General features: G+C 49.8%; 2 protein-coding genes across 15 annotated transcripts in view; one reads left to right on the top strand and one right to left on the bottom strand.

Annotated features, from left to right (window-relative positions):
• Window positions 1-438: 438 nt before the first annotated feature.
• ING1 (inhibitor of growth family member 1) lies at window positions 439-4,596 on the bottom strand. Of its 2 annotated transcripts, none has more exons than XM_015851437.3 (2): window positions 3,960-4,596; window positions 439-2,054 (listed from the first exon to the last, which is right to left on the bottom strand). In XM_015851437.3, exons 1-2 carry the CDS (start codon window positions 4,099-4,101, stop codon window positions 1,351-1,353), a joined length of 846 nt encoding a protein of 281 aa, XP_015706923.1. In that variant the 5' UTR covers window positions 4,102-4,596; the 3' UTR covers window positions 439-1,350. The 2 variants fall into 2 exon arrangements, with proteins under 2 accessions (XP_015706923.1, XP_015706924.1); XM_015851438.3 differs by lacking the exon at window positions 3,960-4,596 and adding an exon at window positions 2,221-2,476.
• The window catches only part of CARS2 (cysteinyl-tRNA synthetase 2, mitochondrial), a 32,192-nt gene continuing 17,218 nt past the window's right edge, over window positions 3,107-18,080 (top strand). For 4 of the 13 annotated variants that reach the window (XR_014941787.1, XR_014941765.1, XR_014941786.1 and 1 more), the window contains exons 1-5: window positions 7,920-8,176; window positions 12,403-12,520; window positions 15,419-15,490; window positions 16,160-16,265; window positions 16,951-17,034. Coding sequence is in view for 6 of the 13 variants with exons in the window: in XM_015851436.3 (XP_015706922.2) it covers window positions 7,938-8,176; window positions 12,403-12,520; window positions 15,419-15,490; window positions 16,160-16,265; window positions 16,951-17,034 (619 nt within the window). In the remaining 7 variants the exon portion in view is untranslated. Of the gene's footprint in view, window positions 3,200-4,193; window positions 4,326-7,919; window positions 8,177-12,402; window positions 12,521-15,418; window positions 15,491-16,159; window positions 16,266-16,873; window positions 17,035-18,080 lie in introns of those variants that run through there. The other 9 variants (XR_014941771.1, XM_085535197.1, XR_014941773.1 and 6 more) reach the window with 6 other exon arrangements.

The following is an 18,080-nucleotide window of genomic DNA, read 5'->3' as shown; positions in this document are numbered from 1 at the left end:
CACACCTTCAGTGCGGCTTTAATATGGATTTTCACAGGAGATGACCATGAAAAATACAAATACGTTCCCTGGTGCAGCTGCAACCCTACTTTGAAAACGCTGTAATGGGAAAGAACTTCCTGCCAACAACACAAGCATGGCATAATTTACATCCACCATGTGTAAAGGCATGAGAAACAACCAAGCAAGATCAGCTCTATGCAATTGATTTTTGGATAAATGGCCAGGTCTGGGAGTGACTGCAAGCACAAGAAAGAGTAGCTGGGCAGAAGGTTAAGTGCTGCTTTGACTGTCCTACGCTCTTGTTAGTCCGTAAAGATTGATTATCAGAACTGTAATTTGGTTACCACTACAACAGTTCCAGGTTTCCTAGCAGCAGCCCGCTGGAGCTGCTGAGGTTAAAGAGAAATGATGCCTTGGAATGATCGTTCAACGTGATTGCTAAGAAGCAAACTGTCAAAAGTTGTTTCATTTATTTCTTAATATCACAGCTGTACAGTTTTCATACATACAGCAGGAAATGCACATTGGTTACACAATGGCATTTGGCTGCATTTCCAAGTATAATACATTAAGTGCAATTCCACTTAAAAAAATGTACATTTATACAACTTGAACAAGTTAAGGATTGCTACGCTACTCTCGGTGACAGTATAAAGCTTCCTTTATGTTAAGTCATTACTAAACCGCTTCCTGGTTAAATATAAAACGTATCCCATTGCTTTAAAACTGTTCTCATGGTACTCGGCCAGAATAGAAAATATTTGCTGTGTCAAATTTTAACCATTGGCTTTTCTTTTAAATAATCCCCTCAGCCTATTACAAGGTTTGCTGTTGAACTGTCATACTGGCTCTCCGTAGCAGGAACCAAATTGTACCCTCCTTCAAGTTTGACCTTGCACCGCTCATCACTGCAAGAAGCGACGTGTGTCACATACTGCAGCTCTATTCGGATGCACAACCAGAGGGCTGAGCTATCTGAACAACTCTGCTCTAACGTTAAGTAACATTCTTCCAGGAGGAAAAAGAAACGACATCTCAGAAATACTCGCCGTCAACGCTTTAATGGCTGTTATTAATGTATTTTTTAAGACCCAGCTGGATATTGAGTTGGAACTCTTATAGCTTGACTTTCAGAATACATTGGTCCACAGACCATATTCTTGTTACAGCTCACCAAATGAAAAAGAAAACTGCTCTTATTGCCGTCCCTGTAACAGGAATGGTTCAGTTTTAAACCTCCTTTAAAAATATACATTTTACAATCCTTTCACCTCAACAAAGGTGACACTGACAATAAATACACTGGTTTGGTGGTTTTCTTTTCCTTTCCCACAAACAGTCTAGAAACTACCTGTTGTAGGCCCTTTCTTTTTTAGACTTCTCCAACGCCTTGTCCATAGTCTTCTCATTTTCTCCTCTACATTTGGGGCAGTACCATTTGCCCTTCGGTTTGTGATTGAGTCCCACGCACGAAAAGTGAAACCACTCAATGGGGCACTCATCATTATCGCATCCTATCATTTCCCCATAGGAGACTTGGTTGCATAAGCAGTATGTCGGCTCGTTAGGATCAATGGGAAGGTCTGGGGGAGAAGCTTCCCGCTCCGCTTTAGCCTTGGATCGTTTCTTCTTCTTGGACGTTTTTGCCTTCTTCTCCTTTGGCGTTCCTGAAGTGATGTCATCGTGGTCATGGTTATTTGAAGCGTTCTCTCGATTCTCATTATTTCTTTGCCTCCTCGACCTCTTATTGTTGGGCTTCTCAGACTGAGCGATTGTCTCGTTCTTTGACTTATCCTGGCTGGCTTTCCCACTGTTCCCAGTGGTGTCGTTAGTCTCTTGGCAGGTCTCAAACAACTCCACGTGGCTGTCCACTTGCCTGGATCTGTTCTCCACCAGCTCCACCATCTGACTGACGATTTGGATCTTCTCATCTCCCAGCTCCTGACTCCGAATCAGTGCCCTCTGAATGCAGTGCAGCATCCTTCTCTTCTGCACGGCATCGCTCTCCCGTTTAAACTTCTCATAATAGTCATCCAGGTCCTTCAGAATTTCTGCAAAGAAGAAAGAAAAACAGTAAGGATCTCATGAAATGAGGTATCATGATGATGATGAAACGAAAGCATCTCGTATTGCTCCTCTCCAGCAGCACCACCGGTAAATCAAAGCTGATCAACGATGAATTGACTTAATTCAATTGACTTAACATCGCTATCTCACTTGACAGCTGGTGCAGAGCTCCGAAGGCGCAGAGCACGGCGTCCAGTTACAGCAGGCGCCATCCGACGTTAACGGCCAGCAATAACAACACGTTTGCAGGCTGTTTGAGCCGGCTGCCTTCATTCCCAGCGGCCACACAACGAGCCCGTGCTGCACGGCAATGCCGGCCACGCCCCGGATGTGACGGAGCAGCCATTGTTCTCGGGCAGGAAACCGGCGGTGGTTCCCCCGTTCCGCAGCTCAGAGCAAAGGAAGCGGAGCAGGAGGAGCCCGCACACAAGAGGCGGCGGCCCTCACGCCTTTCCACCTATCAGAGCGGGCGACGCGGAAAAGCCCGCCCCTGCTGGCGTCCCGCGCCCAATCGGAAGCCGGAAGAAGCGAAGAGTAAAATAGCGCAGAGCCAATCACAGCGCCACTCAGGAGCGGGAGGAGGCGTGTCCAGCGCTTCCCCGTCCCCTCCCGCGGCGCCGCCGGTGTCCGGCCGCCCAAGGTTGTGCTGCCGCTGCTGGCAGCGCAGCCAATGGGAGCAGGGGCAGGTCGAGATATTCAAATCAACGCCACTGAAAAGTTGCTTCTCGAAACGTCACAAGGGGGCGGGGCGGAAGGCGGGACGAGCCGCCCCGCGGTCCAATCAGAGAGAGGAGGCGGGGCGAGCGGCGCTATGCTAACGAGGGGTGGTTATAAAAGCCACGCCGACGCCAAATCCCCAGCACAGCGCGGAGGCTCCCGCTGGCCGTGCGGTTCCGGAGCGCGGTACAAACGCGCCGACCGCCCTGCCCCGCCGCTGCCGTTTCCCCACCCGCTCGCCCAGCCCCCGCGGAAGTTTCCCCCGTCCCCTTCCCTCCCGAGGGGATCCGCCTGGCGAGACGGCCACCCAACACCGCGAGGCTCGATCCCCACCGCCCCGGGAGCCGCGGGCAGGGGGGCGCGGGGGCTGAGGGAGTGGGGTGCTCCCCGCCCCGGCTGTCAGCGCTGCCGGGTACGGCCTCCCCTCCCCCTTCCCCTTCCGAGCGGACACCGGCAAAGCGAGTGACAAAGCTCCCCCCGGCCCGGCCCGGCCCTGCTCTCCCTCCGCCCGTGGGGCAGAGGCACAGCGTGCCCCAAGGGAAGGAGAGGGTACCCCGGTGCTGAGCACATCCATCAGCCCCGCGCCCCCCCCCCCCCCCATACACACACACACATATACACACACAGAGGCAATACAGTACGCACCCGCCGGCCCCAGCCCCCCCCGCCCCGCTCAGCGGGGCCGCCTCACCGGGCGCAGCGAAGAAAGCACACCCTGCCCCCCGCTCTGCCTAACCCCCTCCGCTCCCGCCCGCCCGCCCCCCCACGAGCCGCCTCTCTCCCCTACTCCAGCCATCATGAATACTGTACATTCCTCTATGTTGTGCCGTAATCTCTCCCTCGCCGTCCGCGCTGCACTTTCCTCCGTACCCCCCGAAGCCTCCTCCCGAAGGGTCCGGAGGGCCCCCCTTTGTGCCCCGCACGCCCCGCTCCCTGCCCCCGCCTTCTCGGCCGGCGATTCGCGAGGCGAAGCGGAGTCCTCGCTCCGTACGAGGAGCCGGGGGGACCTTTTGTTCCGCCCCGTGACAAGAGGCAGCGCTGCGGCTCGTTCCCCCCCCCGGCACACGGCTGCCATCCCCGCACGGCCGAACCCCGGCTGCGGGGAGAAGAAAGGCAGAGACACCCTCCCCCAGCCCCGCACCGCACACACGCACGCAGGGCGAGCGCTTTACCTTGGTATTTGGCGTCGATTTCCCTCATCAAGGAGACATTTCTCTGCAGATCGAAGGGCAGAGACTCGATGGAGTCCAGATAATCCTCCACGTAGTTCACGAGGTGCAGCTGCTCACCGTTTGCAGGACTCAACATTTTCATCCGGCAAAGAGGAGGAAAAAAAAAGGGGGGGGGGGGGGAAGAAAAAAAAAACCCTCCTTCTCCTCTTCTCCTCCTCCTTCCCCACGCCTCTCTCCGTGCCCCGTTCCCCCGGCAGCTACATGGAGCCCGGCGGCAGGCACAGCCGAGAGCACGGCCCCGCCGGTCCCTACAGCCCGAGCAGCTGATTGAATGGCTGTCGCGGTGGGGAACTCACGGAGGAGGTGGTAGGAACAATCAGCGGGATTTGTGCGTGCGGAGGGAGGGAGGGAAAGGGGAGGGGGGGGGGAGGAGGAGTGAGGGGGCTCGTCCGGCCCCTCCGAAACACGCCGCCAGCAGAACGTGCCCCGCCGGGCGCTGTCACAGCCGGCCCGACCCGGCCCCGGTTCCGCCGCCCGATCTCAGTGTTCCCCGCCGCTTCACGCCGCGCACGATCCAACGTGGAGGAGCCGAATCCCAGTTTCAAACACTTGGGAAACACTCAGCCCCGCCACGCACGGCGCATGCGCGGCCCTCCCCGCGCTGTGTACACACACACACGGACGGACGGACACACGGACGCGGGCACACACCGCGCGCGCACGCTCCCATCCCCCCCCCTAGCCCGGAACCGCGGCGGGACCCGGCACCGCCCCGAGCTCCGAGTCCCTCCTCCTCCTTCTCCGCCCCTTACACACGTTTGGGGGGGAGGGAGGCGGGGGCTCCGGGGAAGCCGTGCCTGGAGGAGACCGGCCCCACCTGAGGGGGCTGCTGAGGGACCGGAGGGGAACGGGGTGCTTTGGGACACGGGCCGGCCGAGCACTGTAGGGGGGACGGGCACCACGCGGCGCCGCCGCCCCGCTGCAGGGGGCAGGGCCGGGAGCGGCGGAGGGCAGCGCGGCCTCTCAGCGGGCGGGTGTATCCATCATCCCCGCGGCATCGCCGGCCAATCAACTGCTCCCTCGTGGCCCGCCCCGCGGCCGATCGGCCAATCAGCGACGGGCTGGAGGGAGGGCGCAGCGGTGACAACACCGCCCGGGACAGCGGAGGGGCGGGAACAGCGCCGAGGGGTGGGGATGAGGGAGAGGGGGGTGCAGTGCGCATGCGCAGCGCCCGCAGTGAGAGTATAAAATGGAGCCGCGTTGTGGCGGGACGGGGCTGTGTTTCCTTAGCACCTCTTCTATGGCAGACTGAGAGAGTTGGGTTTGTTCAGCCTAGAGAAGAGAAGGTTGCGGGGTGACCTCATTGCAGCCTTTTAATACCAGAAGGGAACTTACTCCCAGGAGGGGAGTAAACTCTTCGAAAGGGCTGATAATAGCAGGACACGGGGAAATGGTTTTAAGTTAAAAGAGGGAAGATTTAGGTTGGATGTTAGGGGGAAGTTCTTTACTAGGAGAGTGGTTAGGCCCTGGAACAGGCTGCCCAGGGAGGTTGTGGATGCCCCGTCCTTGGAGGTGTTCAAGGCCAGGTTGGACGGGGCCCTGGGCAACCTGATCTAGTAAATGTGTATGTTTGGTGGCCCTGCCAGGCAGGGGGGTTGGAACTACATGATCCTTGAGGTCCCTTCCAACCCGGGTCATTCTGTGATTCCCGGCGGGCTCAGCGGCCACTAGTGACGGGCTGAGGCGCTGCCGTGTCATAGTATCACAGTATCACAGTCTGGTGCGGGTTGGAAGGGACCTTAGAGATCATCGAGTCCAACCCCTGGGATTCGAGCCTCCTGTGTAGCAGAGCGGCACTTTACCACTTGCACCACAGGGGATTCGAACCCAGGGCCTCCGGTGTTGCAACGCGGCATTCCTACCACTGCGCCACCGGCGCACACCGGGCCGAGGCAGGCGGAGGAGCCGCCCCTTCCCTTCGGGGGGTGGTGCTTCAGGGGCTGCGCCTCAGCGCTCCAGCTCTGTGAGCTGCAGCGTGGCGGGGCCGTGCGTTTCGCTGTTGGCTCGGTGCATTACGCGTGCTGTGGGAACACGTCACCGCTCTGCCGAACGCTTTCATCTCCTTCTATCGGCGCTCACGGCCCGTTGCCAGGACGATGGCCTCGCTGCTGAGGGGAGGGTTGAAGGGATGGAGGGAGGCGGCTGCGTCTCGGCTCTTGGGAGGGGGGAATGTGCTCGTGTTTACCTGGAATTTCCTCTGGCGGCCCGAAGAGCTCCGGTTTCTGCTCGGAGAGGCGGTGTGTGTGTGTGTGTGTAACAACTAATGCGGCTGTGGTGCTCGCTGTCTTATTTTCTTCAGACGTCACCGGCGATCCCCTAATTGAGGGGGTCTGACTCACGGTGTCTAAGCTCAGACCTGCTGGTGCGGTTGTGCGTTAGGCGCTGCCGTTCTGCCCTATGGGGCCCCGTAGAGAACGTTGAAGTTCTCGGTCCATCCCCTGGTTTTCTGTGTCTGTGAATTGCTGCGCTTGCTGAGGCAGACGCTGCTCATCTCGGCTCTTACGTAAGTTACTATGAGTACTACAGCATCCAGGCAGCGCTCCAAGCCGGCGTTCCAGGACCTGTGCCTGCTGAGTTACATTGAGAGAGGCATTGAGAGCTGTGCAGAGACAGCAGCAGCCTGCACACACCACAGCTGAATGGCTGGCTCCACCTGGGCAGCGATAAATGCACCTGTTAATTTCACAGTATCACAGTCTGGTGCAGGTTGGAAGGGACCTTAGAGATCATCGAGTCCAAGCCCTGGGATTCGAGGCCCTGTGTAGCAAAGCGGCACTTGTACCACTTGCGCCACAATTTGCTACACAAGAAATTCTATCCCTTGGTAGAGGGAGGTGTAACTTCCAAGTGTAGCTGTGGCCTGCCAGGCTTCAGTGATGTGCTTAAAAGCAGATGGGGGTGGATGCATAGAAAATGCAGAACTATCAGCTGTTGTAGGGGTTCCATTTACTCAGTCTTCCTCCATTTGGCCTTGCACTAGCAAGGGTAGGACTGAGTTCGGCTGAGAGCATTTGCTATCTCCTTTCACAGTTCCTTCTCTACAATATTACGTTGGCCTTTCCGCTCTGAACTGCAGTAGGAAGATGAGACGAGAGACTCTGAGTGGAGTTTCAGTTCTTCTTTATTAGAGACATACTCCTTGCAGTGGCAGAGCATGCACAAGGGTGGGGAACGATTGCCATGTGTCACAGAATCACAGAATTGTAGGGGTTGGAAGGGACCTTTAGAGATCATTGAGTCCAACCCCCCTGCCAAAGCAGGCTCCCTACACCACGTCACACAGGTAGGTGTCCAGGCGGGTCTTGAATATCTCCAGAGAAGGAGACTCCACCACCTCCCTGGGCAGCCTGTTCCAGTGCTCCATCACCCTCACTGTAAAGAAGTTCTTCCGCACATTCATGCGGAACTTCCTATGCTGTACTTTCATCCCATTACCCCTGGTCCTGTCCCCACGCACTACTGAAAAGGGACCAGCCTCACCACTATGGCTCCCACACCTCAGGTATTTATAAACCTGGATCAAGTCCCCTCTCAGCCTTCTTTTTTCAAGGCTAAACAGACCCAGTTCTGACTGAGTTCACACACAACGAGTACTCGCTTAAAACGACTTGTGGCATCGCTTGTGTGTTCCACCCAACTTTTATTCGCTCCAGTTCCGCAGTTCACAATTTCCACACCGGATCCGAGCAGTGTAATCCCATTACCTCCTCCGCTTCCTCTCGGCGCTCCGACCGAAGGCAGCCCGGCACCGGATCCGCCCCGTGAGGCGCGGCGCGGCGGGCCCCTCCTCTTCCTGCGGTGCGGCTGTAGCTACCCCGCTCTCCGGCTGTCTCCACACAGGCGGCTCGGTTGTGTCGGCGGGTTGTTGCGGGCTCGTCTCGCCCCCTCCCCCGTAGAGGCGGGGCCGGCGGTGCGGCCATGCTGCTCGGCGCGGCGGTCCGGCACGGCCGGGCTGGAGGAGGTGCGGCTCGGCGTTGTTGGAGCGGGGCGGCGCGGCGGAGGGAGTGGGTGCAGCCGGCGGGCCGGGCCTGCGGAGTGGTGCTGTACAACAGCCGGAGCCGCAGCAAAGAGCCGCTGGTGCTGGCCAAGGACGGCCTGGCCACTTGGTACAGCTGCGGGCCCACCGTGTACGACCACTCGCATCTCGGGCACGCCTGGTGAGTGCGGCGGCTGCGGGTGTCCTGGGCGGGTAGTGAAGAGCCTGACTTGCTGTCAGTGTGACGCGTAATTTTGGCACGGTGGGTTGTTCCGAGTCTTGATATGGCAGCTGTTAGTTCTTTCGTCTTACTCTCTTCTGCTGCTGCTCTCTTCAGCAGTGATAGAAGTGCCGTTTGCATCACCAGAGGCTTGGGTTCGAATCGCCTGTGGTGCAAGTGGTAGAAGTGCCGCTCTGCTACACAGAGGCTCGAATCCCGGGGGTTGGACTCGATGATCTCTAAGGTCCCTTCCAACCCGCACGAAACTATGATACTGTGATCCTTTCCTCTGCTCGGGTGTGTGAGATGCTCCTTTAATAGAGTTTCACTAATGAAACTTTGTCCTGAGGAAGGAGAGCTTGCACAGCAGGGCTGTTGAGCTGCTACTTGATGCCACCTTTATATACTCTGCCCGTGTCTCCCTTTGATAGCACAGATTCCAAGTGGATTAGTGGCTCATGACTACAGCACTTACAGAGTCATAGAATTGCTCGAGTTGGAAAAGACCTTACAGATCATTGAATCCAACCACAGCCTAACCATACTACCCTAACTAACAACCCTCTGCTAAATCATGTCCCTGAGCACCACGTCCAAGTGTTTTTAAACTCAACTGGGGATGGTGGCTCAACAACCTTCTTGGGGAGCCGATTCACTTGGCAGGTTGGAGGACTGCACCTTTTGGTCTTTTGGTCTTCAGCATCTTTTGAGTGTCAGCTTTGGTCGGTGGTTCTCCATATTATTCTGCTTGAAAGGCAGAGTCTCTTTTTAAACTGTGCCCAAACTAACGTTTTCAATCTTCAGTTACTGTGGTATGAAAGAGCCGCTAGGGCTGAACTTCACACCCAGAGCGGTGAGTCAGTCAGATAAGTAGCAGCGATACCATTCTGCTGCTGCCTCTTTAGTGCCTTCATGTGTTCTTTCCTGTAGTAGAGATGCCTGCAGTGATGATTATCCTCTTTCTTAATCAGGTGAACCCCTCAATGACCAATGCATTGACAATTCCTTCCACTGTCTGTGGTCACGTGAATGTCAGTTTGGCATTTTGTTGCTTATTCAGGCTTTGTTCTGGATGACAGAACATACTTTATTATCACTACTATTACTGCTGCTATTATCAGAGAGGCAGCGCTGAGCTCTCTGTGACAACTACAGGGCCTGAGGGAACGTCATGGAGCTGTCAGAGGAGGGACAGTTGTGTGTTGGGAGAGTGTTTTTCACCACAGGGTTGTTATCATGCATGGAACAGGCTGCCCAGGGCAGTGGGCATGACTCCAAGCTGCCAGAGTTCAAGGGGGTGTTTGGACACCGCTTTCAGCCACGTGATCTGATTGTTGGGTGGTCCTATGTGAAGCCAGGGGTTGGACTCGATAGTCCTTGTGGGTTCCTTACAACTCAGAATATTCAGTGATTCTATATTATGTTTTTAATCTTTTTTCCAGTTGCTAGGCACACCTGTAGAGCTGTAAGAATATTGCTTTTGTCACTGACACAGCTGGGAGGAATGCTGCTGCTGGGAGTCTACAGGCCAAGAGGCACACAGGCAATAAACATGAAGTCAGGTGGAGCAATGGCTCTTGCAGTGGTGTCCTTCCTATAGAAATCCCTCATTATGCCCCTTTGTGATCTTACCAGAACAATTCCATATTTTCCATCCTTCAATGGGAAAGCAACTGATGTCATCTAACTGGACTTTGACAAGGCCCTCCCCACATCCTTATCACTAAATTGGAGAGAAATTGATTTGAAGAGTGAACTATTTGATGAATAAGGAATTGGTTGGAAGGTCAATCCAAGGGACTGTGGTCAGTGGCTGTATTATATCTCGGTCGAGGCCAGTAATAAGCAGTGTTCCCCAAGGACCTGTTTTGGGTCTGGTACTGTTTAGCATCTTTATCAATGACATAGATGACCCTAGGCAAGTGTGCTGATCACACCAAGCTGGGCGGTGCAGTTTATACAGTAGAAGGAAGGGATGCCATTCAGAAGGAACTCCGTAAACTTGGAAGGGTGACCCCTTCTGAACCTTGTGAGGTTCAACAAAGCAAAGTGCAAGGTTTTGTGCTTGGGCCAAGGTAATCCCAGATATGTATATGAGCTGGGAGAAGAACTCCTTGAGAATAGCTCTGCTGAGAAGAACTTAAAGGTTGTGGTTGATGAAGAATTGAACATGAGCCAACAGTGTGTGCTTGCAGCCTGGAAGGCCAATGGTATCCTGGGTTCCATCAGAAGAGTGGTGACCAGCAGGGACAGGGAGGTGATTGTCCTTGCGAGGCCTCAGCTGGAGTACCCCAAGTCTGGTGGACCCACACAGGAAAGATGTGGATCTTTTGGAGAGGATCCCAAGGATGGCAATGAGGATGATCCAAGGGTTGGAGCATCTCCTGTGAAGGCTGAAGGAACCGGGCTTGTTCAGCCTGGAAAAGAGAAGTCTCAGGGGGGACCTCATTTTGACTTTCCAGTATTTAAAGGAAGTTTATAAACAGGAAGGAAATCAACTTTTTACACAGGTAAATAGTGATAGGACAAAGGGGAAGACTCTGTCCCCTACTTTCTTATAGCCTCCCTTTATAAACTGAAAGGCCGCCATCACATGTTCCTGGAGCCTTCTCTTCCCCACTCTATACAGCCCCAGCTCTCTCAGCCTGTCAGGGAAGCCAAGCCAGCCAGGGGGAGGATGGATCATTTTTGTGGCCTTGTCTGCACACAGTCCAACAGGTCCACATCTGTCCTGTATTGAACTCCACATCTGGATGCAGTACTCCAGGTGAGGTCTCACCAGTGCAGAGGAGAGATGCAGGACCATCTCCCTTGACCTGCTCACCATGCTTCTTTTGATGCAGCCCACAGTGTAGTTAGCTTTCTGGGCTGATGGAGCACCCACTTCATTTTAACTGCTTTCTTCTTTGCAGTTTGATGCTGAAGTTGTAAGGAACCTGCTTTTTGAGATTTACTTGGGCTATTGCAGTGCTTCTTCCATCGATTAAGTTAGAAGATCAGAGAGAGAACAGCACAGAAATTGTATCTGCTCTGGGGATTAAACCTGCAGCACTGTTAAATCTGATTGTAAGCTTTTTGATGCTACTATTGTCCCTTTGAAAGGGGTCCAAAGAATAATTTAATATTCTTCTGGAATAGTGTCATGACATGAGATGAATATTGCTCCCAGTGAGATGGTATTCATTAATACCAGCTGTCTCCCTGGTAGCATGTGCCTTTTTCTAATACAGACAGTGCGAACAACATCAGAAATGTATTATTCTGCATTAAGATGCTTCACATGCTGAAATCATCACAGAATGGCTTGGCTTGGAAAGGACCATAAAAGACAATCTAGTTCCAAACCCCCTGCCATGAGCAGGGACACCTCCACATCCAACTTTAGGTCTTGAACGCTTCTGGGGATGGGGCATCCACAGCTTTTCTGTGTAGCCTGTTCTGGTGCCTTATAACCCTAATCTTGAAGGGTTTCTTCCTCGTATCTAGTCTAAAGGGTAGTTGGGTACTGGAATAGGCTCCCCAGGGAGGTGGTTGAATCGCCATCCCTGGTTGTGTTTAAGAGCTGTTTGGATGAGGTACTCAGCGATATGATTTAGTGTAGGGTTTTTAGAGTTAGGGTTCTGGTTAGACTGTGGTTGGACTTCATGATCTTCAAGGTCTTTTCCAACCTGGGTTAATTCTATGATTCTATGATTAAACCTACTCTGTTAGGTTAAAGCTACTAGTCCTTATCCTATCACTGCACTCCCTGTTCCCTCCCCATCTTTCCTGTCGGCCTTTCCTGGAATGCTGCAGCGAAACTAAGGTGGTTTTCATTTTAAGATCAGCTTATATGTGTATCTCTGTCATGTTGTGTTCTTTGGAATAGTCTCTTGGTTAAGAGGCAGTTTCAAAAGCAGCCCGGTGTTTTCATAAAGAGATGCAAGAAAACAGAGAAAAATTTGCTGTAATGTGTCACTAATGCCAGAAGAGGGTAGAGCAGTTCAACTGAAATATACTTGACTTCTGTGCATATACTTGACTTCTGTGCAGATTGAAACTAATTTTGGGAAAGCATTTTATGTGCTTGAGACCTTCTTTTGCAAGTATTCGGGGTATCCGTGTGGTTGTTAGTGCTCATAGTCATTTTGGTCAGAGTTTTATTCATATTTACTGCAGCTCTAAAAGCTCGTTTTTCTCTTTTCCAGCTCCTATGTTAGGTTCGACATCATCCGAAGGATATTGACTCGTTTTTTTGACACTGAAGTTATCATGGTGATGGGGATTACAGACATAGATGACAAGATCATAAAAAGAGCCAATGAGGTAGGTACATGCTACAGCCCTGGACCCAAATGTTTGGTACGTCCTACTGCTAGTTATATAGGGAAATACATTCTACAAATGTTCTACTATTTTATTTTATTTTTTCTAATTTAGATAAGAATTGTTGAGATTTCTAGCCCTCTATCTGCAGCTGAGGTAGTAGTCCTCATAGCCTCCTGCCTTGTCTGGAAGGCAGTGGCAAATAAAAGGCCACAGTGCCCCTTTACCAGTATTGAAACGAACTGAAACTTTCAGCCAGCAGAGATTTGTCTGTTTTCTGTGTCACTGATTGTTAAAGGCAGCATTTAAATGGTGACACACAAGGTTGAGGGCCATTCCTAGAAGGTGCCGAGCACCATCTAGCTGCAAAGTCAGTGCCTGCAGGAGTGTCCTCAACCTTGTCTGAGATCGTGGCTTGACATGATCCTGACACAGCATACGGGTAAGTCTTGATAAGGCTGGGGCTTGATGGCAGGGTCGATACAAAAATGGTAAAGTAAAAAAAAAATCAACACAATCCAACTTGTCACTGAACTCTGAGTTATTGGCCTAATTCAAGGTTTTATGCTTGTAAGTAGTCCATAGTTGGTTTTAATCAGGCCTTTTGTAACAGCTGAGCTTGTGAATGACCATTCCAGTTTTTGTGTTTTTTTGTTTGTTTTTTTTTTTGGCCACAAATGTATTCTGCTTTGTAAACTTCTTTTAAATAAACATTATATTGGTTTTTGGAATCTGGATTGTGAATGAAATGATTACAGTTGCAAGAGCCAGATAATTTGACAAGTATCTTTTTTAGTTAATCCTTGCATAAATGATTTCTATTTCAGTACTACATTGAAAGGAATGCTAGCACTGCTCCCTTTAAGAAATATATTTGTTCCCTTAGAAACTTCACTTGCAGGTTTTATTGTTAAGGCCAGCACTTTCTAAATGACAAAAAGCCACAAATCCATATGCATATATTTTGCATTTTTTCTTTGTTGTCAGAACCCTATGGGGATTTTATTTTGAGGGGAATGTGTTCAGTTATTCTTTGGCTCTGTGAGGAAATCTTCTGTGTGGCATATTTTGTCTTTTTGAAATACTTGCCCTTCTGCGAGCATTTTGTTGGGGACCTCTGTACCTGAAACACTGCAGCACCAGGATCAACGTATCTGATTTTGTTGTCTGTCCTCTGGTAGGACCCGTCTAAACTAGCTCTGAAAGTTGGGCGTCTGCTCTGTGAAGAAAGTGCTCTGTTCCCCCTGTGGTCCTTTGAGGAAGCGATTAATTGTTGCTCATCTGGGTAGGAGGAATTTCCTTGTCTCCCAGTGAGTGTCTTTCTGTTGATCAAAGAAGCTTGTGAGTTGCTTGTTGAGATGAACCACATCACAGGAAGAACTCTCTTTCTGGCCTGCATGGCTTTACCTCAGGGCTGAGCATCTTCCTCCTTCCATTGCTGGATGAGCATCTCACCCGTCTTTTACCAGAACTCCCACCTAGACCAGCTTGTTCAAATACGATGCCTACCCCTTAACGATCATCTAGTAAAAAAAAATTTGGATTTATTGTGTTAATGATTTGATTATGTGCAAGCTGGAGAGAGTGACAGTCTGTTGGCTCCTCCTCGGAAAAGATGTAAAAGCTTGGATCTGAGATGCTCTCATATAGAATCACAGAATGGTTTGGGTTGGAAGGGACCTTTCAGATCACCTAGTTCCAACCCCTGCTATAGGCAGGGACACCTCCCACTAGACCAGGCTGCTCAAAGCTCCATCCAGCCTGGCCTTGAATGCTTCCAGAGAGGAGGCATCCACAGCCTCACTGTCCCCAGTGTCTCACCACTCTCCCATTAAAGAATGTCTTCCTAATATCTACTCTCAATCCGCCCTCCTTCAGTTTAAAGCAATTTTTTCTTGTTTTTTTAAATACATACCCTTACAAAAAGTCCCTCCCCAGCTTTCCTGTAGGCCCCTTCAGGTACTGGAAGTCTGCTGTAAGGTCCCCCCCAGAGTCTTCCTATTTCAAGGCTGAAGAGCTCTCTTGGCTTGTCCTCGTAGGCAAGGTATTCCAGCCCTCTGATCATCTCCATGACTCTCCTGTGGACCTGCTCCAACAGCTCCCTTTCTTTCTTGTGTTGGGGGTTATAGAAATAGACGCAGCGCTCCAGGTGGGGTCTCATGAGAGCATATATCCTATCATATCATGCTTGTGCTTGCTGGGATGGGATTTGCCATCACGTGTCTTTCAAGTCCTGGCCTATTCTGAATATTTGAGACAAGGATCTTGTCATGTTTAAATTGCCTCTTTCCTTTTGGATTGTGTTTCTGTGAGTACTCCTGTTTCTGTCAGTCTGTGAATGTGAAATATGGAGATATTTGAAAGTACTGCACCTGGCAAAATATGGAACCGGTTCTCAGTTAATCGTGCTGATTGTATTGAAATATGTGAGTAATGATCAGCTGAAATATCTTATTTTCTTAATCACTACAAATTAATATCCTGCCTCATCCTATAAGTCTCTGGTCTGTCTTTCTGACACATTGGTGCTATTGGTGTCCCTTGCCAATAGGCAGAATGCATTTTATATCCATGTGCTGTAGTTTATCTTGTCACTGGAAATGGAAGATGACCCTCTCACGAGGAAAATAAAGGAGGGGGGAAGGAATTCATTATTTTAATGTTCGGTTGCTTTCTCTTAAAATATATCTTTTAATATTTTGGCATTTCAGAAGCCTGAATGAAATACTGCTCTTAAGTTATAAATAACTGGCATTGCCTCCCATGAACGTTAGTTAGATTAATAAGCCTCTCTGCCTCGTTACCTTGGGGGCTCTGTAAGTCCTTCAATTAGCTGTTAACTGATAAAAGATTGTGGTATTTTATGTTATTACTTTGATTTACTAATCTTTTTTTCAGATGAATATATCGCCAGTAGCTCTTGCTCGTATTTATGAAGAAGACTTTAAACAAGATATGGCATCCTTAAAGGTACAGCTACTCGAGCTTCTGCGTTTTAGAGTCTTCTCATGCAGTTATTTTGGTCAGGAATCTGAATTTGTCAGTTTGATCTGAGGGGGGAAAAAACAAAAGGTGATTGCTTGCTTGACTTATGAAGTGCGACTGGGTAGTGATTTACTTTTTCATTCTTCTGAGAAGACAGAGGCTTTATATTGCACATCTTTTGCATTTAAGAGTGGGAAGCAAACCTTGGCTATTCAGGGAGAGGAATTAACAAGTTAGATTTTTGTAGGAACACAGACTTTCTGCCCTGTGTAGTAAGGTCTTGATTCATAGATAACATGTGTTTACTATCATGCAGAAATACCCAGATCTAAAGCACATAAAACATGTAATATTCAGTCTTAGGTTGCAGATGACTTTGCTTCTTGTCCGGAAGCAGGGAGCAAGCCTCTGGTGAAAGTTAGTAGATTTATTTATTTATTATATCTGTCCCTTCCTCAATTTCATTTTATTATCTGCATCTTAAGTTCTGCTTGTGACCTTCTTATGATATTTGCAGGGTTGGGTTTTTGTTTTTTTTTTGCTAAGCTAAAAATTGGGACAGATGTTCTTTAATGTCAGTTTCTTAATTTGGAGTGACTTCTCAGCAATGCATTACGTGTGGGTTAATGAACTGTTACAATTCCTTTATTTAAGGTCCTTCCTCCAACAGTGTACATGAGAGTGACTGAAAACATTCCTCAGATAATTTCCTTCATAAAGACGATAATTGCTAATGGACAGGCTTATGCAACTTCACAAGGTAAGATTTGTAGCAAGGCAACTCCTTATCGTGTGCATGGAAAAGAAACACTCAAAGGGATCTTGTTTTGGGGTCAGATGAGATCTGCTGCACCAGGTTTTCCTTATGTTGATTATCATGGGGTGAGCAACTTGCTTGTTATGATACAAATATGCAGAACATCTTTTGTGTCAATATCTAAGCAAGAAGTGGTTTAGTACTGAACATAATGCTTATTGTAATAAGCTGCTGTCTCAGCTCCTGTGGGGAATTCCTGGCCTAGGCTTTGTGAGGGAGCTGTTAGCTCTGAACAGGAGTTGGACATCTGATATGTACTGTAAAAGATGTGTCTACAAACAATGTGTGGGATATTTTTAGTAGAGCTGATGCTCATAGAAGAGTCTAAGTGTATTGTACCTGGAACAGTATAGGTAACGTTTCAGTCAGGGGATGAATCGCTTGTCCCGGGAAGAACCCGGGGAGATCTCCAGAAAACAACATTATCTTCAGTGCAAAACAAGTAAATTAAGTTACTGAAAAGCCAGTAACAGGGAAATGTGGGCTGCTATTGCTGCAGCATTTCTCACTTTCAAGTGGAAGTCCAAGGGTGTTTTGTTTTGCTTCCACAGAAGTGTTATCTCCGTTGTATCAACAGTGTGAATGTTCCCCATCTTTACTGTGAAGCTGAATATTTCTTTTCTATTAGGCAACGTTTATTTTGATGTTAAGTCTTGGGGAGAGAGGTATGGAGTACTAACTGCTGTTTCTCCTGATACACAAGGTGAAGCAGGTAAGTTCCTGATAGCAATTTGTCTGTGTTACTGCTTTGTCTGAACTCATGATATATTGATATCTAAATCTTCATTCAACAGTCTGAAGCACTTTTTAAATTTGTGTATAGACAGCTTTTTTAGTTAATTAGGACATCATTATTTCAGTAGTTACTTACTGAGGCGTTCACTGTTGCTATTCACTAGGCAGCAGTGAGGGTTGGCAAGGAGAAGCATCACCTGCCTTGTTATAGTTGAGCAGTTGCACCCTACTGGGGTGCACTAACCAGGTGCATTACATCTTTCATTGCTTACCACCAGGCTGCTGTGTGAGCCCTCTTGGTGGGCTATGTGGTAACATACGTCTGTACCCTTGGTTGTATTCTATTTTTGCTGCAGTTTTGCTGAGCAGGGTTGCTGATCTTCTCTGTAGTTTCTGTAAATCAGCTCTGATCAAGGATCTGTGTAGGAGAGTTTAAAACAGATCTCCTGCATGATTTGTGTGCTGAAGTTCACTGTGTCTTCATTGAAAATGTTGTTTGCAATTCCTGAAAATGCCCAGGTGGATCACAGCCAGATGCTTTTTACAGCTCAGCTCCTGAGTTGTATCATTTAAGCCCACAAAGGGGATGTGCTCTAGAGGCAGTTCTTGACAGGCTGAAACCATCTCCCTGACTAGCTGTAGGCACCTAGTAGCACAGGGGTCCCCACTGAGTACATCTAGGGATGTGCCGTGTTTCATTGCACTGTTAAACCTGCTGCCTTCACAGGGTTTCTGCATACAGTACTAAACAAGGATGTAGTTGTGCAGAGGACACGAGCACTAGGTTGTGGAGTGGTTGTGGGGTCTCTCCCCTTGGAGGTGCTCACAGTTCCACAGGATGTGGCCATGAGTTTCCTGCACTGAGCAGGTGGTTGGACAAGACATTCTCCAGAGGTGCCCCTGAGCCTCAGTCACTCACATTTTACCTTGTTTCCCTTCAATTCACTTACTAATAAATTCACTCGAATCTCTGAAGATTCTGTAACTGCTGTTGAGTTTATAACTGAGTAGACAGAGGTTTGG

The sequence above is a fragment of the Coturnix japonica genome, chromosome 1 (genome assembly GCF_054131305.1).
Source record: "Coturnix japonica strain WE chromosome 1, WE-NBRP24, whole genome shotgun sequence".
NCBI classification, from domain to species: Eukaryota; Metazoa; Chordata; class Aves; order Galliformes; family Phasianidae; genus Coturnix; species Coturnix japonica.
Note: the sequence above shows the minus strand (reverse complement) of the source record. Positions and strands in the feature narration are given on the sequence as shown.

Coding starts and splice junctions, on each gene's coding strand:
- ING1 (XM_015851437.3), bottom strand. CDS start 4,101: ATGAAAATGTTGAGTCCTGCAAACGGTGAGCAGCTGCACCTCGTGAAC. Junction 2,055..3,959: donor AATCGACGCCAAATACCAAG/GTAAAGCGCTCG, acceptor TCTTCTTTGCAG/AAATTCTGAAGGACCTGGAT.